Raw genomic sequence first — 24123 nt, 5'->3', positions numbered from 1 at the left:
CTGTCAGATGAATGTCGTGGAGAAGCAGCAGGAAACAGAAAAACATTGTACTAAAGAAGAATACTTGAGTAAACTGTAGTTTTATTCTTTTACTGTAAATTAATATCAGCTTTCTTTCTCCTTGATGTGTAATAATTGGTTCTGGTCGAGTTCTGCTGTGATGTTTGACCATCACAGTGAAATAAAGTGGGTTTGATTTGTTTGCAGTAAAAGTTTGCAGTGGTGTCAGTGAGGACGCTGCAGGCCTGTCTGAGTTTACAGGTCCAGCAGACGCGTGTCAGTTCTGGGGAAAGATGTTTGAGTCGACTTCCTCTTCTGTCGCTCGCCAACACGTCGAGGTGTCGCGGAGGGTTTAATGACGATCCTGTCAGATCGACTTCAGGCTGAACGCTCTTCAACAGGATGTGTGATCGCGCTGGAGCTCTTTATTAAAAGCTGAAATAGATCCAGTAACCAGAGACTGCTCTTACATTCTGTCAGGTTATTGATTTGATCATTTATAAATGTCGGCCTGATCTGGAGAGAAAGAGAGAGAGAGAGAAAGAAAGAGAGAGAGAACGTGGACACAGAAACAGAAGCTAAACTGTGTTTATCAGTGAAGAGAATGAAGTTATCAAACTACAACAATTAGTAAGTTTTTAGTTTTTGCTTCTTTTCTTTGTTCCTCAGTGAACACGACACTTTGTCTCTGTGATGAACATTTTTCATTTTCATTTGGCGTTTCACAGATTCAACGATTAATACGTTAACTGTGAAAATCATCATCAGATTAATCAATAGTTGAATTGAATAGGTTTAACATTCCTTGTCTCCTGTATGAAACTGTTCTCAGGTCAGTTCTTCCTCACTGTGGAGCTTCTGTTGCTGATCAGTCTGTTGTGTAGATTGAACTGAATTTCACTTGACGTCTCCTGTCCGGATGAGAACGTTATGAACATATTTCACATCCGACACCATCAGCTCGTCGCTGCAGTGTGATCACTTCACAGCTCCACTGTGTAAAGTGTTGTTAATCCTTCTTAGATTTAGTTAAACGTCACGCAGCCTCGCAGTGTGACGCTCGCCTCGAGTCCTCACTGTGTGTTAGCTTCAGTGAAGCAGCAGGTGTGTGTGTGTGTGTGTGTGTGTGTGTGTGTGTGTGTGTGTGTGTGTGTGTGTGTGTGTGTGTGTGTGTGTGTGTGTGTGTGTGTGTGTGTGTGTGTGTGTGTGTGTGTGTATGATGGGATCAGTGTGTTGGGAAGACTCAGGAGTGTAAAGCTTCAGGAGAGTGTTACTTCATTAAATCTGCCCTCTTAAGCCTCCAGGTTCACTTCCTGGTTCACTTCCTGGTTCACTTCCTGGTCGTACGACTGACTGAATATGTGCAGGTGAGCGTCTCTTGCTGGCTCCGCCCACAAGTTCCTGCTCTGCCGTATTCTTTACATTGTGATGATGTCACAGATGTGTAGCATGGCTGTCGTTGGCCTGAGGGAAGTTTGTACAGGTGAGGCTGACTTTGAGACGGTTAATGATTCAGAGAAGACAAACACTCGCGCTGCAGCTACTTGTTACTTTCATTATCAGATTATCTGCTCGTTAGCTCTCAGAAGCACTTTAACTGTTCATGGACTGTCAGAACATCTGTCGAGTCGACTCAGTTTGTAATGAATGAACCGTTCAGATGATCACAGAGGAGACGAGCGAGTGCTGTGGCCTGTTTTTAAATGACATATAAGAATTTGAGCTGAAACGATTGACTGCAGATGAGCTGGCGGCCATTTTAGTTATTGATTAATTGTTCCAACTGTTTTCTTGCCGGACAGAATGAGACGCCTGATGATGTCAGCAGCCAACATTGATGGTCTTTTACTACTTTCTGACATTTTATAGACCAAACGAGCTCGAAACTGATTCAAATTCTTATTTATTCACTTTCTGTCAATTTGTCTGATCAGTGGTTTGATTATCCTGATGTTCAGCTTCATCACTGCTGCCCTTTTCTCCCTGACACTGCAGCAACGCAGAGCATCCTGTTGAACCTGGTCAATGTGTGTGTGTGTGTGTGTGTGTGTGTGTGTGTGTGTGTACACACCGATGGATCTGCTCTGGCCTTCTGGCTTAGTTACCGATGGTAATCGAATCAGTCCGGCTGGCATGTGTAATGATTCTGTCCTCATCCATGTTTGATGGAGCTGGACCTGACGACGCAGCACGTCCACTGGCCTGTCGCGGGCCCCAGTGTGGAGCTCCGTCCTGGGCCCTGTCCTGTGATGACACCGTGCTGCGAGCTGCTACTCGTCTGGCTCAGTCATCGTATTATCCAGCAGTCACACTGCAGGAAGGTGAAGCGGAGCATTAAGTGTTGAACATGTCGCTGCAGCTGCTGCTGGTTGAAGTTTTCTCCCTTTTTCTGACTCACAGTACAAAAATCTCGACATTGCTGCTTTCAGTGGCTCTGCCCTTTCTGCTCAGCTACAGTCAGATTGGGATTATCACAGATATGAAGACACACTTGTCTCGATCCAAACAGTGCTGTCAAAGAATCACCGCTAACAAAGTGGTTCCACAAACACGTCTCACTTTCTGTAACCTCTTCACATTAAAAGCTCCCCGTCAGTCGTTTAGAGATCAGCCGCGTCTCCACGTGATGTTTGAAGCGACGACACTTTGACTGTTTAAATGTTCCTACAGTCATAACTTGCTTAATATGATGTAGGAAACAAATACAGATTTATAGTCAATAATCACAACTGAAATATGATTATTGGTCAGAATCAGATGTTTTCCTCTGATTATTGATCTGCTTCGTATTCTTGTCTCTGCCTGAAGTCATCATAGATCATGTGCTCTGCTTGAAGCTGGTTGTGAACTGAGTGTGTTTGCTGAAATACATTAAATAACTATATATTACTTCACTGTACGCTGACAGATGACGGTGTATTTAAGTAATAGCTGTGCAGCTGAAGTAGGATGATCTCATAAACCACACACTCCTCCACATTCAGAAAGTATTTCAGAAGACTCTTCGGCCCAGTGGTCTAGTTTAGTGTGTAACTCTGAAACCAAACCAGGTCGCACACATCCAGCCAATCACGTCGCTCCTCCTGAACTGGTTCATCGCCGGCAGCTCCGTTTGTTTGAAACCAGTCGGGCTCCACACAGCTGTGTGATCGGACAATGATTAGGAAGCCAGTGTCTAGTTTCTGACGAGAGGAAACAAAGAGCAGAGTTGTGAAACAAGGCGTCACAGGCGCTGTAGGAAGTGGTATTCAAATAATCAACGACAGACGCACTGGGACGGAGAGAAACTTTAATAATAACTGCAGCAACGCGCTCGATCACCAGCCGCCACTTTAATCAGCTTAAATAACCTCCGGCCTCACACAGGGACGGAAACATTCACCTGCCAAGTTGAGGATTCATTTAGAGAAGAAAAGTTAGTTAAAGTCTCCCAGGAATCATTTTAATGCCGCTTTGAAGTTTGCTTGTTGTTGAACTTTGTCCCTGTTGGCCACCTTAGTCGTGTGGCCTGCAGCCAGTCAAATATAATCAAAACAGTGAGAGTTTCTATCAGACGGGCTGCTGCTGCGTTTCTCTTCCTCTCTGGATGGTTAACCAGCAAACACGAGCAGGATCAATATTAGAGCAGCTTCAGACAAACACAGTCGATCCATCAGAGGTGAAACAAACATCATCAGTGGCTCCGTGTGGCGTCGCGCTGAGGTTAAACGTGTGGCGCAAAGGGGAAATTAAAAAAACTCGTTAACTGCAGCTCATCGTGTGACAGCTGCTCAGTGGGAGCTGCTGCTGAACCATCACTGATGTAATCATATATGATAATACAGAATCATCATACAAAACATTAAAGGACGGATCAGGATGAATCATCGGACATGAAGGCGATCAGCTGACTGACGTGTCAGATGTTGGTTTATTTTCTGTTTCAGAGATCCTTTATTGATAGTTTGTGAGGAGGCTTCACTCCACACAGACGAGCGAAACGTGCAACAAACCAAATGTTTCATTCTTATAGACAGAATCACAAAGTTAGTTACCAGATCAGCTTCTCTGAATTGTGTTTTTTAATGATGCTGTTTCTGAGTGTTGTATAATGAATCTAAACAGCAGCAGGAGCTGACAGTCTGAGGCTCTGCTGTCGATAAATAAAACAGAACAGTGCATAAAATAAGCAGAGTGGAAACATCCCACTGTGTTCTACATGCATCTTTAAATGTTACAGTTGATAATTAAACAGTTTGGTCACACTGACTCGGTCCATTGTTGGATCACTGAGACTGATACTGAGTGAAGTCTGGAAGCTGTAAAATGTAAAAATACAAAATGTAAAAACTAAACGACAGTCATCAGGACATAATTCATATTATTAGATGAAAAGAGAATTAGAATGGTGTATTGCAGAATGGTGACGCCTCTTCATTTATATTATATTTCACCTGATTTGCATTCTGACCCAACTGAGAAATTTGTATGTGGTTTCTGCGTCGGTCTTAAAATAGGCCATTATTTGCACACTGTAGACAATGAAGAACTCTCTGCTGCTTATCTTAAAATAACCTGTTTTGAATGTCACTTCGCTGCAGCGTCCAGTCTCAGAGCTGTGACACCGGAGTACAAAGTCTTATTTTACATTAACGTGTGGAGCCGTTCACACTGCGACGTCCTGGAAGCTTCATGACGGCAGCTCAGACGTTTGAAAAGAGAAGAGCGAATAGCTTCTCTGTGACTGAAGGTTTAATTGTTTAGTTTAAATTGAGTCCAAAGTGACGTCTTCACATTTCTTTTTGGCCAAACAACCGACCAAAACACAAAGAAAACCACCAAACTCTCATTTCAGAAGCTGGAACCAGACAACGTTAGACGACTGATTGTCTTTTGATCGATTTATCAGCTGCTCGTTGTAACTGAAACTCTCCATTCTGTCTCAGCTCTGATGTTCTCCAACATGCATGAAGCTAATAAAGCAGACATCAGCTGATATTAATAAAAACAATCAATCTCATTTTGAGTAAATTTAAGCTCCTACAGCTCGTTAAGATGCTGCTAATGATGTCGGTCACGAGTAAAACACTTCAGATTATTAAAAGAATTCAGCTGCAGCGCGACGTCTTCGTCCAGCTTCCTCTCTGGGAGAAGATGGTGTTTTCCAGGAATTCAGCTGTTTGGTATTTCCTCCAGGGGCTGGTTCGTGCTGCCAAACTGCTCTCCTTTGTCTTCAGGTCGAGCCTCAACATGTCGTCACGGTCTGTACGAGGAATTTCACTTACTGTGAGCTGATTCATGCAGAATGAAAACTGTGCAGCTCTGAGGTCTCACTGACTGCTGCTGACGGCTCAGTGTAGGTGGAGGTCTGCGTGAATGATTATTCTCAAATCAGCGTCGACTGTTTTCAGCTGTCCAACACTGATTACATCACAACTTACAGCAATCATAATGTTGTAAAGTCAGTGATCAGGTTGTGTAGAATAAAACCACCCGATGTGAAAGTGACTGTTGACAATGTGTAAGAATTTTAGCTGACAGCATTTAAAAATGTAAAGAAATAACACATTTGACATCATGACGTCTGTGAGTTGCGTTGCAGGAATATCTACTGACGTTAGCATGCTAACCTTTTAGCTGCGGCCTCTCCTGGTCCTCAGCTGCTGTGCTGGCGGTGTAAACACCAACACTACCACAGTACTCCAGGCTCCCAGTCTGGACCACTAGATGCACGGCTAACCGAGCTAGCTAGCTAACAGCAGCTGCACTTACTCTGATGATATTCTGTCTCCTGTTTGTTGTGAGTGCTCATCCGACAGCTGGCCATTGTGATGGTTAATGTGTGGTTTGAATAGAAACACAACAAGCAAACAAAAGATTGTTTTAATGGGAACACGTATTCAGTCTCATCTCTTTTACCAACCCTTCCATGTTAAAATCAATAATTGTTGTTGTTGTTGTTGTTAGCATGGTTGCTAGCTGCCCACTGGTGATCGAATGCCTCAGGGCTCTAAACTCTGTTTGTTGAAAGAGAGGTTCCAAGCTAACGTGTCCGTCATCAGGTGGAGGCTAGTAGTCTAAAAAGTTCATGCATAGTGAAATACAACTTGCTAATCAAAACTTCAACACAATGATTGTAATAAAGAAGCTGGCTGGAATCAAATGGCTGCAGTGTTTCCCTCCAAAATGGAGTGAAGTGGAAGTATGACGTTGCAGAAAATGGAAAAACTCAAAGCACAGTCATGTCAGGATGGTGTTAAGATAAAGTGCTGGAGTTCATGTACTCAGTTACATTCTATCACTGGTTATTTGTGTTTATGACGCTGTGTGTTTGTTGCTGATTTATGAAAACGCTGTTCACAGACTGTAGAAACAAACCAACGTGTGTGCATCTGTCTGTCTGTCTGTCTGTAGCGGTGCCATATCCTCCCGGTACTCGCCTGTCGGTCAAAGACCTGTATGTGGACGGGCGGCCCAGCGTGGAGGTGCTGAAGGCCCATCTGGTGAAGGAGGGTCGGCTGGAGGAGGAGACGGCTCTACGGATCATCAACGAGGGAGCCGCCATCCTCCGCCAGGAGAAATGCATGCTGGAAGTGGAAGCTCCCATCACAGGTGAAGCCCCGCCGCTTTTATCTTATCAGAGACGGATTTCCCCTCAGACGGAGAGTGCAGCGAGACAAAGACGTCTGTGTGGTCTGTGGAAACTGAGCCAGACTCACAGATCCACCCTGTCTCAGACGCAGCAGCTGCCCTCTCTGACATGTGGCTTAGCTTAGGTATCCAACCCTCCACCCTCTGCCCTCCGACTATTTATATCTGCGCTGCTCCGTCCTCCCTCACTTATTGTTTCCATAGTTTCGTCTGTTTTGTCTTCTTTCTCTGCCACTCGTACAAATATGGTCCAAATTTTAGTTTAAAACCTTCAAAAATGAGCAGAACATTATTATCAGAGTGTGAAGAAACAACACTGTTGATGTTCTGTTAAAGACGTCTGTCGAAGTTAGCATGCTAACCAGCTAGCTAAATATTGTGACACCTATTTTCCTTAAAAACACAAAAATACGACCAAATTCCAGTTTCATTCCAACGTTCAAATAATTTCTCACATATTACTCTTCATTATGTGGACGATATTCTTCACTTCTTAACAATCATTTTGATAAGTTTTTATTTAATAAAAAACATTTGACATTTGAAGACGTCGCCTTTGGCTCTGTATAATAATTTATCGATGATCAAAATAATTGATTGCTGCAGTTATTATTATTGTCCGTAAAGTAAATGATTGCAGCTTCTCAAATGTGAATATTTACTTGTTTCATTTGTTGTGACGTTGAAGTGATTATTATTATTTTGGTTGTCAACAAAATGACACATTTAAATGTGAACTTGTACTTCAGCAACCGTCCTGAGAAGTTTTCTCTACTTTATAGACATTAAGATAATATTTGAGTTTACACTCCAAACGCTAAATCAAGAAAATATTGGGCAGATTTATATGTAATAAAAAGAATCTGCATCAGATTGTACTCACTCACAGAAACCAGCAAGAGCGAATGTCAAAAATTCTCCGAAGAGCGTGAGAAGATATTGCTGATTGTCCTTTTATCTGATCTGGGTAAAAACAAAACCTCCTCAGTGGAGATAAGAAAGTTTTATACAATGTTTTCAGTCTCATGTAGATTCAGTACAGCACCATTACTGTCTGGATTACAGTTTGAGCAGTGAATATATCTCCTGACCAGCCTGATGGAGCTTCTTCACGACGTCCTGCTGCCACAAATCCTCACCACAGACCGAATGTGAGAAAATAAGCAGAATAACCCTGAATGTTGCGTTTGTGTGTCCAGTGTGTGGAGACGTCCACGGACAGTTCTTCGACCTGATGAAGCTGTTCGAGGTGGGCGGCTCCCCCAGCACCACCCGCTACCTGTTCCTGGGAGACTACGTGGACCGAGGTTACTTCAGCATCGAGGTAGGCGGCGGCCTCGTTTGTGTTTGTGACATTTTGTCTGACATTTGACATTCTGCCTGCTGCTCGGCCTCACGCCGCTCTGCACAGCTCTTTGAATAGTAGTAAGAAATGAAAGGCTCACTGTCTGCTGCCTCGGCCTGCTGACTGCCACACTGTGCACCCCACCCACACACACACACACACACACACACACACTGAGACACTGAGTGTACGTGCACACACACGCCTCGCATGTTGCCTCCAGCCTCAGACGGCGTCCCGCTCCCAGGGCGCTCCGAGGGCAGGACTGGGTGTGTTTTGTGGATGGCATGACATTTTTATTGGCTGCTGTCGTGCTTCCTTGTTGGGATTACTGGATATCCTGGAACACGATCTTCACAGCTCCGTCCGCGCCACACAGAGCTCCATTATCCAGCTTCAAACAGGGTCAGAGACGTTCTGGAGGAGCAGACGCTCCACTGAACCAGATTAATTTAGAAGTCATTTATCCTCAGACACGTTTTCCGACAGCCTCGGACCACCTGATGCGTGCAGGTCACAGCTCGCAATGTTGGTCGACATGTTCCAGTTCAGGATCCAACAGAGTCTGAATGAAGCTGTGAGTCAGATCCCACAGTGATGCTCAGAGTTCATGCTCACTGTGACCAGCGACGGTCAGTGTGGTGATCAAAGCTGTATGCTGAAGCAACACGCCAGTCTGACCATGATCTTCTATTTAGACTTCAACAACGCTGTCATGAAATACAGAAAGTGTTGATTTGACAGATAGTTAATATACACCGCTGAGAGCAACATGAGTCAACAACATATTTAATGATGTTCCAGAAAATTACAAACTCCAAACTATCATTAAAGATATCTACAGAACAACTTCTTTACCCCGTCGGGCCTGATTCTGGAGACACAGAGCAGGATGTGTGATAAAAACACTTAAACAGAGATTTGGACTTTCAAGTGAAATACTGACAGACTGAAAACATGAAGTGAACCCAGATGAGTCACGTCGTCTTATTGATCAATGAGAAACAGTTGTACGGGTCACTTCCTGCATCATAGCGGCCGATGTGATGATACGGAGACATTTCTACACTGTTCATGTTCTTCTGGCTGCGCCGTGATCTGCTAATGAACAGCTGCTCGGATCAGATCGACTCCTCGTCGACGCCTTCGGAACAGAAAAACAACATTTAAATGAAACAGGTGGTTTGATGCAGCACAAATGATTGGCAGCTGAATGGACTGTTTGTTTGGAGGTGACGGATGGCGGCGTCGGTCTCGCTGTGCTTCAGTCGTGCAGGAGCTCCTTAATGATCACAGATACACATCCAGGAGTCGATTATCTCCTCAAACACGAATAAAGCAGAATGAAGCTTTTAGATTCATGAGGCGTTCATTGTTCTCCGCTCACCTGCAGCAGCTCGTGACCACAAACCAGATGCTTCGACATCAGGACTGCATGTGAAGCAGAGCAGAAGCTGATCAGCTGTCACAGAACATGTTGTCAGAACCATCCACACAGTTCTGATTGATGAGGACGACTGGTTACTCTGTTACTGTGACCAGTTTGTTCTGTTGAGTTGATTTAACCACTTTCATCCCTGTGATATCTTCACCGAGTCGTTTCTGAGTCTCGGCGTCGCCTGTTCTTGTGTCCACTTCACTTCCTGTTGTAATGCAGAGAGGTCGTCACACTGATCAGATCCAGGCTGAGATTGATCGATATAAAGAAGCTTAGAATCACTCGTGCTGATCTGAGTAAAGTGTCGTTCAGGTCCGTTTTTTCAGTCCAAAGTGGCTTACAGTAATTCATTCACACACTGATGGTGAAGGACAGTTAGACGTGCAGACCAGGGGAATCGAACCAGCGACCTCCCGATAGCAAGACGCTGGCTCTACCTCTGATCCACAGCTGATGTTCACAATAACATCCAAAAAAGGCTCTTTCAGAACAGACCAGCATCATAACTGTAATCAAACGAGTGTGTAATGTTGGGGAGTCCAGTTCAATAATCAGGATGAACAGGTCATATCAAGTTTCATATCACGGACATTATTGATTTGTCAGCTCTATAATGAATTTGCAGTGATCAGATGAAGTGTTTCTGATTGATCCTCTCCCTCTCTGTGGTTCTGCAGTGTGTTCTGTACCTGTGGGCTCTGAAGATCAACCATCCCAACACCCTCTTCCTCCTCAGAGGCAACCACGAGTGCCGGCACCTCACAGAGTACTTCACCTTCAAACAGGAGTGTAAGAAGCCGTTACACAGTGTCGGTTCTGTTCAGACCCGGAGATAACGTCCGTCCTGAGTGACCACATGATAAACACAAACATCACTGAGACACACAGACAACATGTTTCTGCACAAAGACAGAAAGAAGTTCATGTAGAACATTTGCAGAATGAACAAGAAGGTCCAAATAATGCAGAATGAGTCAGAGACAGAGTTTCACAGAGTTTATAAAGTGTCTCCAACTCAACAACTCACTAAACTGACACATTTGTTAAGGGAGTCTGGGGACTTTCTCCACGGGGACAAAGAAGTAGCCTATATTGTTACTGTTTAGTGTCTTTGTAACATGTGACATGTTTAGATCAATAACATGTTTCTTCTTTCATAAATGGAGTGTAAATGGTGACATCAGTGTAAACAGTGTGTTCAAACAGCTGATCAATGTTGGCAGGTAAGACTTTAGCACTTTAGACACAGAAGCAGACAGGCTGGTACAGACATGCTGCCACAAACTGACACTTTTTACAAGGAGACAAACAACTTCAGCTGAAAGATTTAATGCTGAATTTACAACAAGGACACAATGACTTACAACCTGTCACGCACACAGTTTCACAGAGTTTGTTACGTTTCTCCTCATGAAATAACTCTTAAAATCACCACATTTGTAAAGGGAGTCTGGTGATAAACCCATTATGTTTACAATCATCTGCAACAGGAAGGATGCTGGTACCGGGTCGGAACCGCTCCTGATGAGTCTCTGTAAAATGCTTCCTGGATCATTCACAGCTGTGATCAGATCACTCAGGTGGATCATGACATCAGATCTGAACAGGAAGTAGTTCCTGCTGAGGTCAATGACACAAACACACCTGTCCTGGCCCTTTGGTTTGATACGTGTGTGTGTGTGTGTGTGTGTGTGTGTGTGTGTGTGTGTGTGTGTGTGTGTGTGTGTGTGTGTGTGTGTGTGTGTGTGTGTGTGTGTGTGTGTGTGTGTGTGTGTCCTGCAGGTAAAATAAAGTACTCAGAGCGTGTATATGATGCCTGCATGGATGCGTTCGACTGCCTGCCTCTGGCTGCTCTCCTCAACCAGCAGTTCCTCTGTGTGCACGGAGGCCTGAGCCCCGAGGTCACCTGCCTGGACGACATACGGAAGGTAAATATTCACACTGAACAAGCTGACAGCAGAGATTAGGACTCAAACCAAGTTGCCTGCTAATCTATTAATTGTTGCAGCACTAAACTTCCCACTTAAATGGACTTTCATGAAGAGTGAAGAGACGGAGATCTTCTTTTTTCAAATACCAAACATGACGTATAGAGCAGCAATGTATAGATTACAGAAATGGACAACTTGCAGAATTAGCACGTGTATGTTCGTCTCATACTGTAAACTGTGTGTGTGTGTGTGTGTGTGTTCTTGCAGCTGGATCGGTTTAAAGAGCCTCCAGCGTTCGGGCCGATGTGTGACCTGCTGTGGTCGGACCCGGGAGAGGACTACGGCTCAGAAAAGACCCAGGAACACTTCTGCCACAACAGTGTGAGAGGCTGCTCGTATTTCTACAGGTACAACTGTCTCTCTCTCTCCGTCTCTCTCTCTCTCTCTCTCTAGCTGTTTTTAGACAGAGCAGCAAGCCGCCAATCTGTCCGTCCTTTTGGCGGCTCGGTCCGCGGTTTTAGACAGAGGGCGGCAAATTAGGGGTCTGCTTTGGTCCGCAGATTTTCCTCCTCGGAGGGTACACTTATTTTCAAGTTTCAAAACCAGGAAACAGCTGATCACAGCAGTCAGTCCATCACTTCATCCACGGACATTAAGATGAACAACTGGACAGCTGCTGAGATCCAGGAGATGCAGCGTCTCCTCGGTCTCTGTAGCTGTTTGGTTGTGTTAGCTTGATGTTGTGTCGGCAGGCTAAGAACGGTCGCTACTTTCATATTAAAAGCCCCCCACTAAGAACCCAGTGTCTAAACTCCAATGTGGTGCAATGTAAAGCTCTTATTTTGAAGTCAAATTCGTTGTCACTGTTCACAGCCCAACTTCCAGCTTCACGTCACGTCACATGTTTACGCCGACCTCAGAGGCGGCTTTTGGAAAAGGAGGAATATTACACCTTCGTTTTAGAAAGACAGGCCGGCACATTGCCGCCTTTACCTTGGAGCAAATGTGCCGCCTTTTCTATCTAAAAAGGGCTTCTGTCTCTCTCCCTCTCTCTCCGTCTCTCTCTCCGTCTCTCTCCATCTCTCTCTCCGTCTCTCTCTTTCTGTCTCTCTCTCTCTCTCTCTCTCTCCCTCTCTCCGTCTCTCTCTCTCCCTCTCTCTGTCTCTCTGTCTCTCTCCGTCTCTCTCCATCTCTCTCTCCGTCTCTCTCTTTCCGTCTCTCTCTCCGTCTCTCTCTCTTTCTCTCTTTCTCTCTGTCTCTCTCTCTCTCTCTGTCTCTCTCTCTCTCCGTCTCTCTCTTTCTCTCTCTCTGCTGCTGGAAATGTTTCCACAGTTTAAAAACAGACAAAAAGCAGCTCGCTCTGTTAATCTGAGCTGATTAAAGCTTTTTACAAACAATGGCTTATCTCTGGATAAGTGACCGCCGGTTAAATCCGCTGTCACACACATACTGAAAATAAATATTAGCATTCTCAGCTCTGTCTTAATATTTGTACTGAATTTGCAGTGTTGACACCACATGGAGGTCAGCGTGAGGGGAGAGCAGCTGCTGCTGTAAAGCCTCTTTTATCCTGCGTTAGTTTGTTTTAGTCGCGCAGCGTTTAAATGATTCATCAGGAAATTACACTAAACGCTGTGTTCCTCTAACGCCTCTAATAGATCCGTCAGTGATTACTGTCTTCGCTGTATTTGGCTGGTCGTGCTCTGAGCGGCACTGAAGCTCGTCCAGGTCGCTCCTGGTTCCTTTAGGTTCATAAACTACGAGCTCCTGTCAGACCTGCAGCTGGTCTCACACGTCGGCTGATGTCTGAATAAAAGTTAAAGAAGTTTGCTGTGCTTCATGTGGAGTAGACATCCTGTCAGAGTTATCATAGAGGCTTTAGAACTATGTGTCAGAGCTCACTGAGTACTAACTTCTTACTAACGTTTGAAGAGTTGTTGGATGTTAAAAACGTCCCAGAACAGACGGGACACTCAAACGCCTCGCTCCTTCTTCTGTGTCGTCTTCTTTTTATCTTCTTCTTTTTTTAGTCATCTTCATGCACTACTGTCTTCTTCTTTGTCTTGTGTTTGTTTTTAATGTCTTCTCTGTTGCCGTCTTATCATCTTTCTGTTCTTTGTCTTCATCTTCTCCGTCTCTTTCTTTCTTCATCTCCTTCTTTTTTCTTCTTTATCTTCATTGTCCTCTTTTTGTGTCTTCTGTCTTTGTTGTCTTCTCAGTCCTGATCTTTACCTTTTTTTCTGTTCTTTGTTGTCGTCTTCTAAACCTTCTTTGTCTTTGTTTCCTCTTCACTGTCACCTCTTGCGTCTTTTTCTTACTTCTTTGTTGTCTTATCGTCGTCTTCTTCTTCTCGTCTCGGCTGTTTTCTTCATCTTCGTCTGTTCTTTTTGTCTCTTCACTGCCGTTGTCTTCTGATCATCTTGGTCTACTGTACCACCCCGTCTCCTCCCTGACTGGACGGCAGGTGTGAACAGGTGGATGACCTTCATGTTCCTGAGTGAAGCGACGTGTGTGTGAGATGTTATCCCAGTAATGAACTGGAACCGCGTGTGAAGGATTCTGTGTAAACTCGCCTCTCCTGAGTGTGAACGCCTCGACCTTAATTGATCTTTAATTTTAGCACTTTAAAGCCGCTCTTGTTCTTCTGGAGCTCTTTCCTGTCACAGAAACCAGAACCAGCCGAGCTGTGGGAGGAACATTTGGATAAACATGGAACTGAACTGTCCGTCGGCCAAACTGGCATCTTCCTCTGTGACAGCACTCGTCTCCTGATGTTCGTGGTTTTAACTCTCAGCTCTGTGTTCTTTCAGTTACCCGGCTGTTTGTGACTTCCTGATGAACAATAACCTGTTGTCTGTAATACGAGCACATGAAGCCCAGGATGCAGGGTGAGTGATTCTCTTCACTGTGTTATAATACGCCGTGTATTCTTACTCTAATGTCATTAAGACTCAAGGCAAACTCCCCTGAACACAGCGAGGGAACCAGCCGCTCACAAATATAATATATATAAATTAAGTGTACAGCTTCAGGATCTGTGCTCTCTGACATCTGGATGTTCTTGTCTGAATACTTTTCATCCTTTTGTGAGTGGAGAGAAAATGATGAAGGCTGTTTGCTGAGCTGGACGAGTCCTTTAATACCTTAAAGCCCTTTTTTAGTAGTTTACTCACCCAGCCGTCTCTCATCCTCCAGACATTATTGTGTTTTATATTATAATAATCTTTTCCTTTTCTTATTATCTTTGATGCATCTGCGTCTTTTTTATCTCATAGTGAGCTTCTGAACACAAAAAAAACGAGAAGAGCCGTCTGATCGTCTGTATTGGGCAGTAAAACATTCAGATATCGATGAATCACTCACACACACACACACACACACACACACACACACACACACACACACACACACACACACACACACACACACACACACACACGTTGTAATCATCATTTAAATCACTTCACAAAGATATTTAACAGTTTAACCATAAACTGAAACAATAAACTTCACGGGGAATTTAAAGCGAAAGCAGTTTTTTCAGAATTATAATCTTTAAAAAAAGAGTTTTGTTATAACTACTGTTACTGTTATATTTGTGCCAGTATCCAACCAACACATCAGTCGTGTTCTGATTTAGAAAGCTGATTGTCGGCACAGATATGTTGGTTCTGTGTGTGTCTACAGCCGCCATGATGGAAATACTGTCGAACTGTCCAAACGCTCATTTCATGGAAAAAAACTATGATGAAAAATGTTCAGTGTCGGTGTGAAAAACAGACGTGTGGACAAATTGAATAAAGCTTTCTCAGAAAACCTGGATTTGAAATAAAGTGACTGGATGTTATGATGTGTTAAAACGATGCACTATGTATTTTTTCTCCACGTTGTTTATTAGTTTTCACTTAATTCAAAGAATTATTGTTCAAAAATTGAGACAAAAAAAAACTTCTTTAGTTGTTCAGTAGGTTGTTAGTTTGATTCTCGTCTTGAATTAATTAATTAATTAAATAAGAGTATTTTTGTACTGAAGCTGAAAACTGTCAGATATCTTATTATTTAAACAGTTTGTGTCCTTGAGGTCTCACAGAAAATGATCCTGTCGTCTCTGAAGTGTTTGTTATTACGTGAAAATGAAAATGTCTTGAGATCTCAAGAAAACAACTGAATTTTTACTCGTTATCACCAGAAAACAGATGAAATCACACGTCTGACCTCTGTGTGTGACTGCTGTTGTGCCTGACAGACGAAACTAATGGATGAGCCAATTAGCTGACTAACAAATTGAGCAAAGTGCAGTGACGAGGTTGTTAAAGGGCCACATTGCTCACAGGATGTCAGTTGAAAAGGTCTGAAGTGAGGTTTTATTCATCAGTCTGCAGAAGCTGGAACACGTCTCTGTCTGTCTGTGTGTCTGTGTGTGTGTCTCTGTGTGTGTGTCTGTGTGTGTGTGTGTGTGTGTGTGTGTGTCTCTGTGTGTGTGTGTCTGTGTCTGTCTGTGTCTGTGTGTGTGTGTGTGTCTCTGTGTGTGTCTGTGTGTGTGTGTGTGTCTCTGTCTGTGTGTCTCTGTGTGTCTGTGTGTGTGTGTTGCTACGACGCATCAATAAAGTCTTAATCTTCATCTGTGAGTGTAAAACGTGTTTTTCTCTCCCTCAGGTACCGAATGTACAGGAAAAGTCAGACGACAGGTTTCCCTTCTTTAATCACAATCTTCTCTGCTCCCAACTACCTGGATGTGTACAACAACAAAGGTGAGACAAGTGAAGGAGGGAAACCATGGCAACAGCGCTGAAACCTTGAAGCCCTGGCAACAGGAGGCAGGAAGTGCATCATGAAGTAGAAAATGTTAATGTGTGTGTGTTTTGTTCTCAGCTGCGGTGCTGAAATATGAGAATAATGTGATGAACATCCGGCAGTTTAACTGCTCCCCTCACCCCTACTGGCTGCCCAACTTCATGGACGTGTTCACCTGGTCTCTGCCCTTCGTCGGAGAGAAAGGTGAGACTCCTGTCAGCCGGTCACGGTTTGAATCAGCGTGACAACATGCTGCTAATCAGAGTCATTATAGAGCAGGTGAGGTTATAAATGAGTCGAAGCTCTGACACGGATGTTAGCGATGGGAATCTGCAGTCGCCTCACATTTTAATTTGATTACGATTCATCTTGATGCGTCTCATACACCTGTCACAGTGAAATTAGCTTGTATACACAGACGGGTGAACCTGCTCATGATCAGCAGTTAACTCTGTTCACACTGCAAGCAGTCGAAGTTGGAAAAACAGAGCAGCCGATCATAAACCTCCTCAGACGACATCCAGGAAACACCAAACCTGTTTTAAAGAGTCTTAATAACGTTCACTCTCAGCTCAGACCACACAGAAGCTACAAAAACATATTATTCACTCTATTATTATTTTTTTTTACTGTTTGCTGTTGGATGTAAAGCTGCATTTTTGCGTGATAAAGTCTAAAGAACAAAGAGATGATGCTCGACAGTTACGGGCGACGTAGAGGCCTGAATCGTTGGTGTCTGTGTATCAAAAGTTAATTCACACCTTCCAGCCAATCAGAAGAGAGTATTCACCAAGACCATGTTGTAAATGAAGCTTTTATTATTTAAAATTCAACATTGTACACACTGTCAGTGTCTGACTCGCCTCAGGACACAACAGCAGTTCATCACACGTTGTTCTGTTACAGATGTTTTATTTTCACGCAGCAGCTCAACTTCCTGAAAGTGTCAAACATCCAAACACTCGAACAGTTGGACAGTAAAGTCGACAGCACATCCTCAATTCACCACCGAGCCACTGAGCTCATTTAGTCTTCATGGCTGCAGACGTTAGCTTCAGCTGAAACCCGCAGTGCTAACAGAGTACAGAAGTGTTACGGATAAATATCAACACCTGTGGATGTTGTAGCTGGGCGGATATTAAAGTCAATATCAAATCAATCCCTGATCTAAGGCAGGAGTCCGGATCACAGCTCCAGTTTTCATGCTGAAAAACAACAGCTGGCTCTTTCTGTCTGATGCTCGGCTCTGAATGAAACCTAATTATACAACACAATTATACAAAGAACTCTTAATGATGTTCCTCGTCTGATACTGAAGCTCTGTCACAAGATGCACAACTCCATCCGCGTCACGAGATGCATTCAGACTCTCTGTGGAGCTGCTCGGCTGTCCGTCTCCAAACATGTGATGTCTTAAATCGTAATCAGAAGAAATGCATCATTGTGCATCAAATGTGAAACACATGATGCAATAAATGGAAACGTCCAGTCAGACTAACGAGAGATACGTGTCAGAACATCTGTATCGTTTGAGGCTCGCCGCTCACAATGACAAACATGAGGGTTTAATAATAAAGAATATTTGGGAGAATTAAACAGATTTCATGGAGCAGACGACACGATTTTAATGTGTTTGATGAAGCTTTTTGACAGAATCTCTAACGAGATACGCGGGGAGTTAGCCACTTAGCATCCACACCATGATCAGTTGTATTTCTGTGTAATGAGAGCAGCAGGAAATTATTTTAATTGGCACTAATTTTACACTGGAGCTTCAACAATTAGGTGATTAATTAGTAGATTGGCAGAAAATCTAAAATATATAAATAGTTTCTGTCATTTTCTGGTTCAAGCTGCTAAAATATGTCACTTTTCTGTTTTTTTTTTTCCCCACACAAACTCACCTCAACCATCACACACACCTCATGTCATCAACTATCACATCAACGAGGCTTTCACAGTCCTACAGCCGTCCTGCAAATACTTGAAGTCATGATTTTTAAGTTTGGTCCTCTAATCTTTTGATTTTTCACTGGATGACTGGACGAGTTGAAATGTGTCCTGAACATCGAAAAGAAACTACGGCAACTTGTTTTTTATTTAGTTTTTTGCTGAAGGATTACAGTAAAATCAAAATGAATCAAATTAATAACAGGAAGTAATTTTTTTATCTGTGCCACAGATTTTATTAGCTTCGGACCTGAAGAGCAAACATTTTGAATTATTTTGACTTTAGATCTTCCCAAAACGGATTCTTTAAATTTCCTTCTGAAAGTGTTAATATTTATTGTATGTGTATTAAAAACTCAAAGATGTTTCGATATTACTCCTCCGTCGTTTATGATCTTTTAAAATTAGTACTTAATCTCACATTCAGAGTTTGATGTCAGGGGAAGATATTTGTGTTGTGTTGACTTCAAGGTTCCATCAATTCTATAGAAGTTTAATAAAAACTTTTTCAAGAAAATCCATGAAATGATCTGAGAAAAGTTCTGTTTTGGTTGAGTCGGCCCTGAATGACTCTCATGACGGTGAACTGAATCTCTTTTGGCTTTTGGACCGATGAAAAACATTATGAAGAAAATGTTCATATCAATGAGTACTGAAGATGAGGTGCAGCTCTGTGGATGTTTTGGTGTGTTTGTGTCTCTCTCATGTAGTTGTAACGGGTCAAACCGACACATGTTGTTGTGTTCTCACACAGTGACGGAGATGCTGGTGAACGTGTTGAACATCTGCTCCGACGACGAGCTGATGTCAGAAGGAGACGACACGTGTGAGGGTAAGAGGATGTGACACCTTCTTCATCAGCGTGTTGCTAACAGGCTCAAATAAATTCAAAAGCTTGCGGATGTTTCAACCTTCTCAGCTACAAACTGTTTATCAGAGCTGGTGGTTTCAGCTGCTTGAAGAACAGCCTGCAGACAAGTAAAGATCAGAATCGGAACAGTTTATCACCTTCATGTATCTCGTGTTAGGTGACAAACTGTCAGTCCGTCGCTGACTTCCTGTCTGTGGCTCATTGGTTTGTCTTTAAAAACACTTGGTGCAAATATGAAGTTTCATGTTGTAAAAGGTTCAGCTCTCTGCTCACTGTACTCCATCTGTTGGGGACTATTTCCAGCAGCGGATGAATCCACATTTGGTTGGTTTAAGATGGAAAACTGTCGGTGTAAAAACGGTCCTGTTTCTTTATCGCTGAATATAATTACCACAGTTCAGTTTGAGAAGGGAATGAAACCCTGAAGGAAGCTGAAGTTCTGCTGGCAGCTGAACCGCCGATAACACGCCGACCAGACTGTGTTTGTCCACAGAGAGCGGCCGCGAACACAGCTGACACCCTGCGGTCTGCTGCTGACCACAGAGCCCACAGTGGACTCAGGTTCTGTCACTGCTGACCACAGAGCCCACAGTGGACTCAGGTTCTGTCACTGCTGACCACAGAGCCCACAGTGGACTCGTGTTCTGTCACTGCTGACCACAGAGCCCACAGTGGACTCAGGTTCTGTCACTGCTGACCACAGAGCCCACAGTGGACTCGTGTTCTGTCACTGACCACAGAGCCCACAGTGGACTCGTGTTCTGTCACTGCTGACCACAGAGCCCACAGTGGACTCGTGTTCTGTCACTGACCACAGAGCCCACAGTGGACTCAAGTTCTGTCACTGCTGACCACAGAGCCCACAGTGGACTCGTGTTCTGTCACTGACCACAGAGCCCACAGTGGACTCGTGTTCTGTCACTGCTGACCGCAGAGCCCACAGTGGACTCGTGTTCTGTCACTGACCACAGAGCCCACAGTGGACTCGTGTTCTGTCACTGCTGACCGCAGAGCCCACAGTGGACTCGTGTTCTGTCACTGCTGACCGCAGAGCCCACAGTGGACTCGTGTTCTGTCACTGCTGACCGCAGAGCCCACAGTGGACTCGTGTTCTGTCACTGACCACAGAGCCCACAGTGGACTCGTGTTCTGTCACTGACCACAGAGCCCACAGTGGACTCGTGTTCTGTCACTGCTGACCGCAGAGCCCACAGTGGACTAGTGTTCTGTCACTGCTGACCGCAGAGCCCACAGTGGACTCGTGTTCTGTCACTGCTGACCGCAGAGCCCACAGTGGACTAGTGTTCTGTCACTGCTGACCACAGAGCCCACAGTGGGCTCGTGTTCTGTCACTGCTGACCACAGAGCCCACAGTGGACTCGTGTTCTGTCACTGACCACAGAGCCCACAGTGGACTCAGGTTCTGTCACTGCTGACCACAGAGCCCACAGTGGACTCGTGTTCTGTCACTGCTGACCACAGAGCCCACAGTGGACTCGTGTTCTGTCACTGCTGACCACAGAGCCCACAGTGGACTCGTGTTCTGTCACTGCTGACCACAGAGCCCACAGTGGACTCGTGTTCTGTCACTGACCACAGAGCCCACAGTGGACTCGTGTTCTGTCACTGCTGACCACAGAGCCCACAGTGGACTCGTGTTCTGTCACTGACCACAGAGCCCACAGTGGACTCGTGTTCTGTCACTGACCACAGAGCCCACAGTGGACTCAGGTTCTGTCACTGCTGACCACAGAGCCCACAGTGGACTCGTGTTCTGTCACTGCTGACCACAGAGCCCACAGTGGACTCGTGTTCTGTCACTGCTGACCACAGAGCCCACAGTGGACTCAGGTTCTGTCACTGACCACAGAGCCCACAGTGGACTCAGGTTCTGTCACTGCTGACCACAGAGCCCACAGTGGACTCGTGTTCTGTCACTGACCACAGAGCCCACAGTGGACTCAGGTTCTGTCACTGACCACAGAACCCACAGTGGACTCGTGTTCTGTCACTGCTGACCGCAGAGCCCACAGTGGACTCGTGTTCTGTCACTGACCACAGAGCCCACAGTGGACTCGTGTTCTGTCACTGACCACAGAGCCCACAGTGGACTCGTGTTCTGTCACTGACCACAGAGCCCACAGTGGACTAGTGTTCTGTCACTGCTGACCGCAGAGCCCACAGTGGACTCAGGTTCTGTCGCTGCTGACCACTGCTGATTTGTTTGCACACTTCAGCAATTTATAAACTCAAATTACACATTTTTATCAACAGTTACTGACTTGTAACAAAGGTTATTAATTTGTAAAGATAAGTTACCAAAGCAAGAGCCTGAAAAGAACAGCAGGACAGATGTTCCGACGCTCTCTTTGTGATGATCGTGTGTTTTTCTTATCGTTTTCTGTTTCTGTCTTTGTTGGTGGCGTTCAGGTGGAACTCCAGCTGTCAGAAAGGAGGTGATCAGAAATAAGATCCGGGCGATTGGAAAGATGGCCCGAGTCTTCTCTGTGCTCAGGTGGGTGTTACTTCTGATTGTTGGGTTGAATTTCACATGAATATGAGTGTTGTTAAAGATGGCGGTCGGTTTAATTCGAGGAGCAAAGAGGTTTAAATCCTCCTGTCACACTGCTGAGGGTTATTCTGACGTCTTTGAGCACTTTGTCTGATTTCATTCATATGAAAACTTCCATCCTGGCTGTAAAAGAAGGATTTGTTTCTTACTTAATGTTAAAACTTTACTGTAACGTGTTGGACAGGAAATGCTGTGTTCGAGGCGGCAGGCTGCTGAAGAGTCGCTCCTCAGCTTTGTATTATCTCTGCGTCGCTCCACTTCAGTTTAAGGCTAATGACTTTCTCCTCCTGTAACACGCGTCCTCTTTTAATCTGGTGGAAGTGTGTCACAATGATTTGTCCTTTAACGACGAACGATCTCGTTCAGAAAATGTCTCCCAGTTACTTTAAGACCCAGAAAAGCAACACTCTGAAGTTCTGCACATCGTGTTCGTTGCATTGTTATATTTTAGTGAAGTGACAAACGACAGTGTGGTCGTGCAGCAGAGTGTCGATCAGTCCTGCTTTGTTTTCACTGATTGGTTTTACATCAGTTACCTTCTGCACTCTGTATCTAATTAAAAGTTAATTGGTCTTAAAGGAACAGTTCGCCCAAACGTTTTAATCCCGTCATCCTCTGCTCCTCCTGATGAAGTCCACAAAACATTTCTGGAGCTTCACAGTGAAACAGTTGATTTAAAACAAAGTTCTGCAGTAACATGCACCTGATGAAATACGCACTTCACGAGATTAAAAGCGTTCTGACGCAACGTGAAATCATTTTGAGACTAAATAAACATACTTATAAAACGTACAAAAACACATTCTCATACTGTTTTACTTTGTTTATATGTGGCGGACCCTGCCACCTGCTGAGGTCGAATCTCTTCTCTGAATCTGCACACTGCCCCTTTAAAAGTGTTGATTAAAATATCAGCTGTGCAGGAGTTTCATTACATCACTGTATTATATCGATTCACTACACAGTGCTGGGTGTTCTGTTATTATAATTAACAACAAGAGCTAGTATATCTTTATAAGTCTATAATAATATGTAATTCAGCTCAATATGAACAGTCAAGGAGACGCTGATGTTGCCGTGACAACAATGTAGCAGACGTTTTCTCTGAAATCCAAAATATTTCCTGATTTATTCAGAAGAACAGAGTAAATATCCAAATCGTGTTCGTCTTGGTTGCCGTAGCGACGAGTAATGTTCATGAAGGGGGTGTCATGGGAACGTGGGAATTTCAAAATAAAGGCGCTTCTTAAAGATGATGATGATGATATAGATCGTCTCTGCTTTGATGATTGTTAATGTTGTAACTGTCAGAAGCTAAAACACAGGCTGTATTTGAATCAATATCGATTGTCAGGTTATTGATCAGGCTAACAAGGTGTGTGTGTGTGTGTGTGTGTGTGTGTGTGTGGTCAGAGAGGAGAATGAGAGTGTGTTGCAGCTGAAGGGTCTGACCCCGACAGGAACGCTGCCTCTGGGAGTTTTGTCCGGAGGTCGGCCATCTCTGGAAAGCGGTGAGTGTGAACGCAGCCGAGCATCGCACAACAAAAGGACACACTAACACAGAGTCGAGCTAACACTAACTCCCTGCGCCTGCACTCACAACAAGAGACTAACACCCAAACACACACACACACAGAAACATGGAAATGTCAAGAGGGTTTGCTCTCCTGGAGGACCGGCCTGTTCAAACATCTGCACCATGCTGCCCTTTACAGAGTGGAGCTGCTTCACAGGATCATCTCTGTCTTTCAACTGAAAACAAACTGATTATTTAAGTTTATCGTGATATAAATGTTACGATTTATAGCAATATGAAGTAATAATCTACAATTTAAAGCATTTAAATATATTTAAAGACGGTTTAGTGACACTCAAACTGAAGAAGCTGAACTTGTGTCAGACGTGTTTTAAACACTTTCTGCAGTTTTAAAGGTTCCCTGTGGAGTTTTTGACTTCTAGTAGCTCCGCCCCCTTCCTGTTCCCCCCATGTGACCTTATTGATCGAACCTGTGTCTGGTAGTGAATGAAGAGAGACAGATTAAGTATTGATCCTGTTTGAACTGTGTCGTTAATCACACACATGACGTTTGACATCAAACTAATGAAACAGACTGTGAAAACACGTCATTATAGGCAGGCTAGCAGTTAGCTAGGCTAGCAGTTAGCTAGGCTAGCTAACCGAGGCTAACGCCGGGCAGCATGGTGTAAACATGTCCCCACATTTGATCCGTTTAACAAACCCTGATCAATATTCGTATTATTCTTGTTATTGTTGTTATTATGGGATGATGTAGTTCTCCTCACACGTGGTCACTTCCTGGTTGTATGGCGGGCGGGGCGGGCGGGGGGGGGGGGGATGTTTGATGGTTGACGACATGTTAACAGACTGACTGATTGATGAATAACGTGACTGACTGAATGCATTGATATATAACGTTCCCACTCTCTCTCCATTGGTTTTGGGCATGGCACTTCTACTCACGCTTACACAGCCACCGTAGAGGCAGAAGAGGCACGAGGTATGCATTCGTTCATCTCTACCATCTCCAATTATCTCATTGTATCTCTGTCTGTGTCATTATGTTACCGTGT

At 44.2% G+C, this 24123-nt stretch overlaps 1 protein-coding gene across 3 annotated transcripts in view; it reads left to right on the top strand.

Annotated features, from left to right (window-relative positions):
- The window catches only part of LOC115592682 (serine/threonine-protein phosphatase 2B catalytic subunit gamma isoform-like), a 29995-nt gene that overhangs the window by 2368 nt on the left and 3504 nt on the right, over positions 1-24123 (top strand). For 2 of the 3 annotated variants that reach the window (XM_030435725.1, XM_030435726.1), the window contains exons 2-13: positions 6394-6591; positions 7830-7954; positions 10091-10202; positions 11196-11341; positions 11612-11751; positions 14155-14232; positions 16001-16095; positions 16217-16342; positions 18843-18920; positions 21390-21474; positions 22945-23042; positions 24024-24050. In XM_030435725.1, coding sequence (XP_030291585.1) covers positions 6394-6591; positions 7830-7954; positions 10091-10202; positions 11196-11341; positions 11612-11751; positions 14155-14232; positions 16001-16095; positions 16217-16342; positions 18843-18920; positions 21390-21474; positions 22945-23042; positions 24024-24050 — 1308 coding nt within the window. The remainder of the gene's footprint in view (positions 1-6393; positions 6592-7829; positions 7955-10090; positions 10203-11195; positions 11342-11611; positions 11752-14154; positions 14233-16000; positions 16096-16216; positions 16343-18842; positions 18921-21389; positions 21475-22944; positions 23043-24023; positions 24051-24123) is intronic. The other variant, XM_030435727.1, reaches the window with a different exon arrangement.

This window comes from Sparus aurata, chromosome 12 (assembly GCF_900880675.1).
Source record: "Sparus aurata chromosome 12, fSpaAur1.1, whole genome shotgun sequence".
Taxonomy (NCBI): Eukaryota; Metazoa; Chordata; class Actinopteri; order Spariformes; family Sparidae; genus Sparus; species Sparus aurata.
The sequence above is the reverse complement of the archived record's forward strand: the minus strand, read 5'-3'. Positions and strand labels throughout refer to the sequence as shown.